The sequence below is a fragment of the Pleurodeles waltl genome, chromosome 7 (assembly GCF_031143425.1).
Source record: "Pleurodeles waltl isolate 20211129_DDA chromosome 7, aPleWal1.hap1.20221129, whole genome shotgun sequence".
NCBI classification, from domain to species: Eukaryota; Metazoa; Chordata; class Amphibia; order Caudata; family Salamandridae; genus Pleurodeles; species Pleurodeles waltl.
This window is the reverse complement of record NC_090446.1, coordinates 765756933-765769667: the sequence shown is the minus strand read 5'-3', so window position 1 is coordinate 765769667 and position 12735 is coordinate 765756933. Positions and strand designations below refer to the sequence as shown.

General features: G+C 42.5%; 1 protein-coding gene across 5 annotated transcripts in view; it reads right to left on the bottom strand.

Moving 5' to 3' along the window:
• The window catches only part of SAR1B (secretion associated Ras related GTPase 1B), a 258431-nt gene that overhangs the window by 133883 nt on the left and 111813 nt on the right, over window positions 1-12735 (bottom strand). For all 5 annotated transcript variants that reach the window (XM_069199254.1, XM_069199253.1, XM_069199252.1 and 2 more), the window contains one exon: window positions 8413-8492. In XM_069199254.1, the coding sequence (XP_069055355.1) occupies window positions 8413-8470 (58 nt within the window). In that variant the 5' untranslated portion in view covers window positions 8471-8492. The remainder of the gene's footprint in view (window positions 1-8412; window positions 8493-12735) is intronic.

Here is a 12735-nt window from a genome sequence, read left to right as displayed (position 1 = left end):
CCATGTGCTTGTTACGTCACAGTCATGCTGGCCCGATGACCTTTAAGATCCTTTCCCTTAAATGATGCATCATATGTGCACCGGCCTAGAAGATTAAACTGTTTTTCTCTACTTAACCCGTTGTCTAAAATGCCATTAAAAGGGAGATGCATCTAATCAGATATTAACTAAAATTTACAAGTATAATGAAAAGATGTCTCTGTAAACAAAATGGGTCTCAGCCTGAAACCTGCATCGTGGCTCAGCCTGCTTGCACTAAGCCATGACCAAGGTACCCAGTCTCAAATGGAAGTTACACCACTGCGCCCTAGCTAGGGAGACCAGATCTTGAGCAACAAAAACCGGGACATTCTGCTAAAATAGAAGAAAATCTACTTTTTTTTACATCAACAGAGCGTTGTAGAATGACAGCTCTAATCAACATCACTACACAGAAAAAACACTTAAAAATTAAATAAAATGTAATTGTTTTTAAACCAACATCATACCTGTTGATGAAATTCCTTACTTATAACAGCTGCTAACTAGCCCTGCTTTAGAACACCCAACAAGTGCCTCTCACTATTTTCAGTCGACTGCCTCTGAACACTGGGACATGAGCCAAATGTAAAGCAATCTGCCAGAACGGCTCCCGAAAAAACAGAACTGTCCCAGCAAATGCGGGGCTCCTGGTCACCATACCTCTAACCCACGACCAACCAAGTAAAAACTTGAAGACTCATTAACAAAGCTTTAACATACCATATCTAAATGTCTATGAATTAACTAAATTAAAAGCTAAAATAACAAACTATGAATACAATTTCGCATTTACAAGACCAAGAAATAAAATTGCAGAAAAAAGGACAATTGACTATTACCGGGGCCAGCAAGCCTGAGACCTTGTTATTTTTTTCTTTTTAAAATAGGTTTGATGCAAGAGGTTTAAAGATTCCTTGGAAACCTTTCTGCCTTCAAGATGTGGTTGATATGGGCTCTGGCCGTTGATGCTGCAGAGCTATTAGAAGGATGGTCTTCATGTTCTGGTCAGGGATCTGATGGTGATCAAACTGATCCACAAGCATTGGTAGAGTTGGTAAAACCACTGAGAGATAGCGGTAACGAATAATGACATCAGCTAGCAATCCAGTTTGTATTTAAGCAATGTTGATTAATGGGTTTGTTTGCAATTTTCTGTTTTTGCGTTCTGATAGTTTCAAGGTTTTCAGCATTTGAAATTAAGAACTCTGGGAAAGAGTCACAAAGAAATTGAGAGAAACTCACTTCTTAATCAGCGCATTGAGGCTTCAGCAACTCAAGGGTCCAAATGGGCAGAGATCAGGAATGTTTTAAGGTGATCTCGGAAATAAAATTAGGAATTCAGGTTGTGTGGGGGAGCCTGTAACGTCAGAAAAAATGTGCATGTGATGACTGGCAATGGAGAGCATTGAACAAGTACAGATTCATGTTTTGATGGAAGCAGGATTTAGTAGAAAATGGCTAAGCCTCCTACAATCCTCTTTGTAGGATAGGCGCCAAACTGTCACTTAGCCAGGTTTCTGTGATGAACAGGTCCAAGTTAGAATTAGATAGTATTTTGTAGGCAGATAAAGAAGCAATTTTTTGCTCACTGATCTTTCATCCAAGAATATGCTTTATTGGTGGCGGTTGGATGTAAGAGGTTTGTATGAGTGTCTACTCAATAAAGTAAGATTCGAGGGGAGGATGGGTCAGGTTATTGTCCAATTCAAACGTGCTCAGCGGAGGTTTCAAAAGGTTCAGGAGATGTGGGTAAAGAGAGACTCAAGGAAGTAGTTGGAGGAATTTGTAATTGGTTTACTTTTGATGGAATGGAACAAGGAGAAGAAGAGAAGAGAAATTAGAAACAGAGGATAGGGAAGCAGAAGAACACTGGCGTAGTTGGGAATTGGGGGCTGACTGGTTGTAAGGTGGAAGGAAGAGGAAGTTTTGGAGTTAGTATCCAGATACATGAGTAGGAGAATGGGTGTAAGGATGAGGGAAGTAGTTTTTAAACAAGGGAAACAATAATTAGATGAAAGGATAGAGGCAGTGCATGAGGCTCATGCAGGGAGTGATGGAGTGATCTAAAGATGGGAAGAGATAGTGAAAGCTGAAGGAAATGGGACAACTTTAAATATGGAGGTTGCTCAGTTTCCCATTAGGGGGTGTTTGACAGGTCAAATAGACCCCTTATGCAGGTTCTGCACATTGGATTTAGAAACTTTAATCCTCGTTGTATACATTTGTAAGGCCTTGCACACTTTAGGTGATGCCTCTTGAGTTTAGTGTTTCTACACCTAAGTATCATAAAATGTAAAGAAGCAGTGATAGTCTGCTTAAGTGGTTGCGATGCAGAATTGACAAACTGTTTTTATAAGGTTTATGGATGTCATATTAAACAAGATAAACTCTCTTAGTGTTTAAATGACAAATCTGAATGACAGGTTTTATTTTCCTGTTTTTTAAAACGTAACTGTTAAAACTTCATTTAGCAAAATGCTATTGCAATATTTTTCAATAATTGTGCAATAAATAAACAAAAATTAAAAAAATTAAGATGGGAGTACATTGGTGATAGAGTGTGACAGAAGGAGTTGAGTATTAAGTCAAGGGCAGAAGTAGACTGAGGTGGAGGAACGGAGGAGTGTGGAAGGAGAAGGGATAACAGCAGGAGACAGGTGGTGGGTATGATCGGATAGGAGAAGCAGGTAACTCAGCAAGGACAAGAAGTGATAGAGATGGGAATAATCGAGGTGTTGCAAGAGAGCTAATGACCACTGGGATTCTTTGGATATTCTTCTGCGGGCAACTATAAAGCTAGAGCATCTGAGGCCTATGAAAATCGACTGAAAAACTTACTAGATTCCATGAGATACATAGATTAAAATCACTTGAGTAATGTCTAAATATATAATTACGAGTTTGTACATATGGTGTAAGACAGGAAATCAAAATAATAAGTCCCTCTGATGCCAATGGGTTGCGCTTTTTTGATCATCTAGTTTTGGACTTTTTACGGTAAGTGAGTCTCACTAAGTAGACTTCAGGTGTTTATGGCCACTGTCAGCCTTTCAAAATAAGGCAGCTGTGACTCAGCTAGGGTAAGTGGCACTTAGCTGGTTACAGGTGAACTGTAAACTTTGCACTTGTATAGCACACTACTCACCCGTTAGGGTCTCAAGGCGCTGTACTCATACCGCTATGGAACCCCTCCTGGTTTTTCCCTGTGAGGTGCCCACTCCTGGGCACCCCCAGGGTTAAGCCAGGCATCCAAGCGCTGTTGGGGCTGTTGTGGAGATTAAGCAAGCTATTGCCCAGAGTTGCAGAGTGGGACTCATTAATTAGATTAGGCACCGAGGCGAGAATTATCTGGTCCAAGGGAATTGAGCCCAAGACCTGCTGAAGCAGGAGTTGAACCCTGGTCTTGAGCCAGATCTCTGCTTCAGGGTCTGCCGCTCTAACCATTGTGCCACACTTCTCCACCATGAACACATGCACACGTTTGCAGGCTGCATGTATGAGACTGGCATCATGAGCCAGTATCTGCCTTTTAAGATTAGGTCGCTGCAACTCAGCCATGGTAAGGGGCACTTGGCTGGTTACATGCAAACACAAGTGTATGCGCATGTGCACAAGTGTGCAGCTGTGTGTGTGAGACTACTGTTGTGTGCAGCCCAGTTTCTGAGCACAGGTAGCCTGGTGCAGAGAGGACTCTTCAAAGCTAGTTGTTGATCTGGGATAGGCATTATAATGTTAGTAGGGAGTAGGGTTTACTGGTTTATTTGGAGTACTATACACATGGTGGGAAATCTTCCTTAAAGTGCAGTGTCAGTTCCCATAGGCCTACAAAGTCTAGTAAGGTATCAAGCTGGCATGAAACATGTGCACAAAGTTTGAATATGCACGTCCCAAGAACTGACATGTACACACTGTGGGTCGTCCAGAATTATCATATATCTGTGGCTCAGTTCAGAATCAAATTCCAGGCCTTTAGTCACCCTGTTGGGCCAAGTTAATTACTCTTTCCCCAGCTGAGGGAATGAAGGGCTGATCACACAAAAGGAGTAATTAACAGTGCTTCACTCAGCTCCTGATGAGGAAGGGATAGGGAAGAAAATCTGCATCTCGTAATTGGCTGTCACACTGTATCTGGGATGGGACAGTTCAGGCCTACTGAACAAATGAGGGAGCCCAGACATCTGGAGTCAACACAGGAGGGGTGGATGTCGGCTAGGGGTGGAGCCGAGGCAGCCACAGGAGATGTGCACATTTGATGGCACCATCTTGGATTGTCCCAGCATGCTGTGAAGGAGGGTTTGGACAAGGATGGAGGGGTGATATGGCAACCTAGTATTGGCAGGGGGCCTGGTGTCTGGAACTTTCACCCCCATTTAAAAATCTTGCACAAGGGAGAACAGGACTTCGGACCTGGACTGCTACAGCAGCAACACCATGGAAAACTTTGAGGACAACCTCCCTAATGCCCCTTTGGACTGAGGACTCTGTCTATTGCTGACACCAGGATTAGTGGGTCTCTCCAGGGCCAGTGATGCTGGCTCCCTTAAATGTCCTGAGAACCAATTGGGGGAGGATGTGTACTCCACTGCCCCCAGATGCCCTGTAAGATGGATAGGAGGCCATGGGATCTGTGGCGGGCACAGCAGAGAAAAAGGCTGGTGCACAGTGTCAATGAAATCAGCTCCAAGCAGAGTGGTCTCCATTAGAGGCTAGGACACCTGCAGAAAATGCTCCTGGTGGCTAGAGCTGTTGAAATCAGCCCAATGGGGTCAGAGATGTCCATCCTGAAAGAATTGGACCTTTGACCCCCTGCGAGCACCAAAGAGAATGGAGCTCTGCCAGGACTCTCTTGAATTAGCCCCGGTGTGGGCCAGTGCCCAGGGTCAGAGCAACATTCATTATTTATTGGGAATGGGGGCATGCATTAGGCGTCTCTCCAACCCCTCTATTCACCCCACAAGAGTGTTCCTAGGCCTGGGGACACCATTCCACAGGCCGGCGTATTCATGAAAGAGAGATGCACCGCACCTCGCCACTCTTTAACAAGCAAGCAGCGGGCCCTTAATATAAAATTCAGAGCTCCAGGGAAGGACTGCCCCATAATCCCCCATGTGGGCCAATTTGTAGAAGATTTTCCTTTTAGTAGAAGCCACAGGATAGTTGGGGCACCACCAATGTGAAATTCAAGCACTGAAGGGGGCTACAGGGAGTTGTCCCAGACAAGATTTAAACTTAACCCTCCGAATCCCAGGTTTTAGCAAAGCTGACTAGGGGAGACTTTTTTAAACACTCCTAAGGCTGGAACATTTGTTCTACAGCCTGGGATTGCAGCAATCTCTAGTGGATTCTTATATGGCTGTATTTTATGTGGTCTAAACTTATGTATAAAGACACAAACTCATGTTATGTTGGTTTAAAATGCATTATTGACAATAAAAAGTGATTGTTGATAAACATTGCACTGCTCTATTACCAAGATTGATTGTATTCAAACATGGTTACTGATTTCTCTGACATTATGATGATTCTTAAAGCCAATAGACTTGCCCTATATCATTATGTGGTGAACCCTTGACAAACCAACTGGCTTGTCTTATGTGTTTCTGTGTTGTACATTTGACAAAGCCAATAGGCATGGTTCATGTGACATCTATTGTGTTGTGATATTCTATCTGGTATACATGGGAGCGGGGGTTACTGTGATTTTGGAGCCATTAGAGGTCAAATGTAGTTTCAGAATGTCACTTAAGGTATTTCTAACTCCCTGATGTATACATTTGTAAATTGGGGCCCAATTTAGATTTCAGCAGTGGGGTTACTCCATCACAATGGTGACAGGCATCCCGCCCGCTGAAATCTAAATCCCATTGTTTCCTCTGGGATTTAGATGTCGGAGGACAGTATATCTGTCACTATTGTGACGGAGTAATCCCTCCCCCAAAATCTAAATCAGGCCATCAACGTGTAGTATTTAGCAGTGTGTGTGTATATTAAATGTTCATTTCAAAGAAAAAGCACTGACTGCACAATCATGTATTGACTGTTATATGTCAGTGCCAACGAAAGGTGAGTAGGCCTTGGACTGCTCTGCTTCACTACCCTAAGAGAGTCAAGTGCTACAGTGGGATGCTTGGTTCGCAGTGAGTGGAAATTGTGGACCTACTACATGTGCAGGCCTCACATCCTGCACAACTAATATCCCAATTTCTCTCACCCTCCCATCTAAGACATATCTTGGAGTGATCCATTTGCAGTAAATTCCCTCCATTCTTTATCTGATGGAGCAGAGCACTTCCATCTAATTAATTTCAGTCCAAGAGATGAAACCAAGACTGATTTATTTAATTGTTCAAGATGTATAATGTACAAAAATAGCTCAAGCATGTAGGCTCCTGGAGAATGGTCAAAATAGGACAAGAGCTGAAAGACAAGAGTTATTCAAATGCTTTCTTAAAGAGCCAGATGTTCATATTCTAACAAAAAGACATAAGGTAAAATGTGTTTAAGATTCTGTGGCAGATAGTTTCCAACTGCAGTTTCGCAAATTCTGAACTTTTGGGCACTATGGATACATTTTTTGTAAGGCCCATGTTCAAAGAATACAGATGTTCAAAGAATACGGTGGTGTCTGGTAATGGAAAATGTGGAATGGAATGATAATAAAATAAGATCCTTTAAGCGGAGGTATTTGCATAGCAGGGACTTCACTTTCAGTTGAAATTGCTTCATAACTGGTAAACAGTGCAACTCCTCAATCCCTGTTTTCATATGGTCTTCATCTCCAGAGTCAAAGTCCAGCTTTAAAGGATAATTTTTAAGTTTGTTCAATAGTTTTGCACTGAGCATTTCTGCATTAGCCATGTTTTAAGTTATCAAGGTTTGGATATGTTTTTTCAAGGTACCACCAATTGTTTTAGCTTCTAATTAGAAGTGTTCTTGCATTCACTCAATAGTTCTGGAAACAAAACTATATTTAGTCTGTGTGAAACACAGCCTTGTGCCAACATTAAACTGTGAAGAACTAGAAGTGGTAGCAGGGTTTATGGTATAAAGCAGTGTCTTGCCTGGAGCCCCCACAAAAGGATTTAATATACTGTGGTCAAGAAAGCGCTCCTAGAATTTCTCCAGTGTGAACCATTCACATTTGTAATTATTTGCTGCTGCTGGATGGTACTGATCCCCAGTGCTTAATTTGTAAATTAAGAGGTGCTGGTGCTCAAAGCCCTTCTCTTAAACACGAGGCTGCAGAAATTAAATCTGCCAGCACTGAATACTGAGGCAGCGTAATCCTGAAGCCATCTCGGGCCTCTTCAGTCCATTTACGGCCACCCCTGCCCCTTCAATACATCCTGCAACTTTCTACTTTCTCCCTTTGTGACGCTTTTTAATTTTTCCTTCTTCCGTCTTTCACGTATGTGTCTCTTGCTCGCAGCAAATGCTTGAGGCATAAGAATAAGCCCCGGCCCTCACAAATAGGTGCCGTGCTCAGCACCGGAAACAATGAGCACAAATTAAGCACTGCTGATCCCAGAACTCTGAGCACCCTGCTTCATTTTCAGCACAAATACGACAGATGATGGAGTGTAAACCTGTACATAGGTCAGATAAACCCTTACATACTTGTAAGGCTCCCAAAAGAGCACCCTTCCAAAGCAGAACCTGGTATACATAGCTTTAAAAGCAGACAGACACTACAATAATTCCACATAACAGTACTGAGGCATAGGCAAGCCCAAGAGTGGAGTAACCCCCACAGCAGTACCATACTTGAGAAATCCTAGGGGCATGTATCACAAGAGAACACCACCATACTGAAGAACAAGAATGAGATACAGATCATACTCATGTGGCATTAAGAAACTGGTCTGTTGGAAATTCCTGTAGTGTGACGCAGAAGCAAGTGGGCACCACTGCTATTTGGTTTTACCCTTTTAATGAATTATGAGGCCCAATACAATATTGTGAATACACTGTTTGATACTTGTGGAAAAGAAAAGCTCTTACTAAACTGCCACATGTGCTTTCCACATCAGTACCAGATTTCCCATGTGGTCTCTTTTAGGAGGTGGACATTAAAATAGAGGGAGATTGGTTTCGATAGACAATTAGGAGCAATTGGCTTTTTCATGGTGTTACAAAAGTACACATTATCACAATCAGTTTTTACATCCACACAGTGTAATCAACACCTCCTTTGCAGTGCAACCACTTTCCAGGGCCAAACAGAACCCACCTATTTGACATGCAAGCCCTCCATACAGGGGCACATCCGTAGAATGTTTATACTTTTTTTATAATGTTTATAATTGCAATTTCACAGGAAAAAACAAGTGATACATTTAAAGAAAACAGTCACTTCAGAGCAAAACAAAGGCAACACTGATTCAAACTTACCTAAAAACTGTAGCATACTACTGAAACCGCTGTAAATCCAATTAAATATGAAGGACATTTTTCCAGATATGGATGGGGATCTGAAAGAAATTGAGATTTGTCAGATTTACATATTTACACAAAAACAGATGACCTAAGCAACTGTGTTCAAAGATATGGGCCATTAGGAACTATAGTTATGAAGTTGAAATCCCAGTAGAAAATGTTTAAACAAAACGCAAGAAAGTATTTTCCTGGAGGAACTAATAACTAAAGCAGAAGAGTGCTTATGAAAACTGAGCACCTCAGTGTTTGTTTTAAAATGGTACCCTAAAAAGGAACATACACAAAACTTGACTAACATGTTGATCCTCTTCCAAAAGCCACATCACAGGTCCGCTCAAATTAAAACTAATAAACTGATTGATGAATAAGAACAATGAAACAAACTAACTTAAAAACAACTATTGATCAAATAATTTTAAATTTAAAAAAGAAACTTGATTGAAAGGAAGATCCATGGATACAAATAACCTTAGCAGGACTATGGCCTTGAGAAGTCAGAACCTTACAACACAAAATTAGTGTTGGCATGTTCATTCAATCTCACTGAAGACATTGGGGGTCATTCCGACCCTGGCGGTCCATGACCGCCAGGGCCGGGGACCGCGGAAGCACCGCCAACAGGCTGGCGGTGCTTCCTGGGCCATTCTGACCGCGGCGGTAAAGCCGCGGTCAGAAAAGGGCAACCGGCGGTTTCCCGCCGGTTTACGCCTGGCCCAAGGAATCCACCATGGCGGCGCTGCTTGCAGCGCCGCCATGGGGATTCCGAGACCCTTCCCGCCATCCTGGTCCTGGCGGTAAATACCGCCAGGAACAGGATGGCGGGAACGGGTGTCGTGGGGCCCCTGGGGGCCCCTGCACTGCCCATGCCACTGGCATGGGCAGTGCAGGGGCCCCCTAACAGGGCCCCACAAAGATTTTCAGTGTCTGCTTTGCAGACACTGAAAATCGCGACGGGTGCCACTGCACCCGTCGCACCCCTTCAACTCCGCCGGCTCCATTCGGAGCCGGCTTCATTGTTGAAGGGGCTTTCCCGCTGGGCCGGCGGGCGGCCTTCTGGTGGTCGCCCGCCGGCCCAGCGGGAAAGTCAGAATGACCGCCGCGGTCATTTGACCGCGGTACGGTCTTCTGGCGGTTCCCGCCAGGCGGGCGGCTTCCGCCGCCCGCCGGGGTCGGAATGACCCCCATTGTGACTGTGGATCATTTGAGTTCTCTCAGTGAAGATAGAAATGCATGCGAAGAGATAAATACATCCTACAAAAGAATACTTTCACACAACAAGGTCTCTTTTTTCAGGTTTTTATGAACTTCACAAGCGGACTTGGGGTAGGATGTCCAGATGTACTAATAATGCATTTTGTAAAATGGGTCACAATTTGTGCACCAAATTTTCATGAATAAGACCTTTGTGACAAAAGGAAAATACTTTATTTCAAGACAGACACTTATAATAAACAGGACATGACAGTGGAAATACACAGGTTACTGGTGTGGTGGTGTTGCCCAGAACAAACGCCCTAGAACAGTACACAGATAAATGGCCTATAAGGAAGGAGATTTTATGTTTTTTTACCATTCAGCTTATGCTGATTCTGAGACAAGCAAGCCTCTACATTCTGCATGCAGTCATGGAGATTGCTTACACTTTGAGATGCATCTCAGAGATCTTAAAGGCAATCTCAGTATTGTCTGCATACATGAAAGAAAGAAAAACAAAAGACTAAATGACGTGAAAATGCCAATGGAATCATATAGATATTAAACCGTAGAGAGGAGGAGATAGTACTGAGCTCTGGGGAACTCAGCAGATGAATGGTCTCGCTGTGGACAGAAAAGGTGTAAGAGTGGTCTGTACTGAACGATTGGATAAGAAATCCAGGAACCAGGATAACACTGGCCCACCAATACCAAACGTTTCAAGGCGATTCCATTATATCTGATGGTCTATGGTGTCAAGTGCCAGAGAAAGACCAACCATTATATGTGTGACTAGGATGTGTTACTCTGCAGTGACAAAGTTCAGAGAGTGCTGCCAGGACCACTAACTTCAGTACTCCACCCTGTCCTGAAATCCATCTGTAATGTGTGTGGAGGATTATGAAAATCAACAAATCATATATGGCACATTCACACAATTTGGATAGACAGGGTAACTGTGAAATTGGTCTATAATTATCTACATTATCATTATCCAGATATGGTTTCTTCAAATATGAATGGCACAGGCTCTCTTTAACCCAGAAGTGATAACAATAGAGGTTAGATAAGCATTTAACAGAAACTTCACAAGTGTATGTTCCAACCATAAGAGAGTCTATTACAATTTGGGAGGAAGATTATCAACCATTTAAGTCAATGGTGTACGGTCTTTTCCTAAAGTTTGGAAATCATTTTCCTCTAACGCAATGAACTGTGTAAACGATTGTTACAGGTTCGGCACAACAGAGTTATTGTCTCCTGCATAAAAAACTGCTTTATATGATTCTAGTTGGGCTTGAATAATCTTAATTGTGGTCTCAAAACAACTCACTAATGGATTGCATCTGTCTACTGAACTGGCAGACTGCATGGGGATATTAGATCTGTTATGGCCATAAAAAATTTCAGTTGTCATGTTTGGTGCAGACAAAGTTTGTTGGAACAAAATAGTAGATTTTTAATTTTTTATCACTTGCTTACAGGTAAAATTATGTATGTGCCAACTGCGCTTAGCTATAGGGGAATAGTCTTAACACCAATTCTAATTGGTGAAATGTGAGTCGCATTTTAGCTAGCTGCTCGGTGAACCTTTTGTTAACAGGTTTCCCTTTTTGATATCACTTGGAATGAAGTGGTGCCACATTAGGTTAGACTGAAGGAATTTGGCTGCATATCATCTCCGCTTCTTTTTGAAAAAGATACTACATCACTCTGACCCATATCTAGTGACAATACAGTGGAGCAATGAGAGTGGGTGAGTAAGGAGGTGTACTCTCGAGTGTGAATTGGGTCAGACACAGTTTTACAACATTGACATCAAACTTGTGGCAAGGGATATTTTGCTGTACTTTGTGTTAGGAATTCTCTAGGTGAAGAGTAGCTACTATCAACAGAATACCACTGAAGAATGTGGGCTAGTGAAGACAGGTGAATCCAGTTTGTGAGGTAAATGTATTTTGAAGATAACTGGGCTATCCATAATAAACGCCATATGGTACTTTAACTGCAATGGAAAATGGAAAATGGGTGAATAAGGAGGGTTTACCTGCTAACTGAAATCACTACTTAGACTTTTTGGTATAGCAGCAATGCTAAACAGGAAGTGGTACAGCATTTAAGTATAGGTTAAAAATCAAGGAATATTAGAGAGAAACATCGGGAATACAAATATATGATCGGCTTTACATATAATGGTCTTTATCAAGCGGGTGGTGCATTCCTGTATGTCCTTCTCCAAACCCACAAATGTAGTTACACATACACAAGTTCAGCTGAATGGAAGGGTACAGAAACAGAAGTAAAAGAGCAGCCGCTAAATGTTCCTTCACAGACTCTTCAACGTAGGCAATTAAGTGTTAATTTGTGACGATATTAACAGTGCATTAGCATTGGGCAGTCCCAACAGTTCTGGACAAAAATAAAGCATTTTTGGATATGTCCACGGAATACAGTAAACTAAGGCTTCAGTGAGGGCAAGTTGTTCACCTGAAATAAATTCCATTCCAAACCTATAGATTTTTAGCAATATTAAGAGAACTGGTAGCTTGCGTTTATAACAATAGGAGAAAACTTGTCATAAGAAAGAGCCAAGTAAACAACAGTAATGTATGAGTGTACCAAAGATCAGAAGTACCATTGACAAGAGCCAAGATGGTGAGAGACCCATGACTATGCTTCTCAGTCCCTGGTGTAGGAGACTAATTTAGTGCCCAGCCTACCCTGAGAATACAGCACCAGAGGGGAATGTCAGGTGCCCCTCTGCTAATGTCCAGGAGCCCTCAAAGCTCATCTTTGCTATGCTGGTGAAGAAATGCCTCTTGTGGGAAACGGATGCCCAGATCAGTGTACAAGATGGTAGTGTTCAGAGTTTGATAAGCCTAGAGCTGGAGCCAGCTTTATAGATGCACTCAAGAGGTGATGCTTGGAGCTGACCCTCACCCCAAAGGTGTGAGTGAGGACAGTGTGAGCTGCTGCAAAGGCTGACGAACAGCAGCACCGGATCCGCTTACATTTCAAATTAATAAAGCTGCTTTGGACTGCATCAATTGCTTTGATTATTTAGGAATACACTTTGGCATCAAA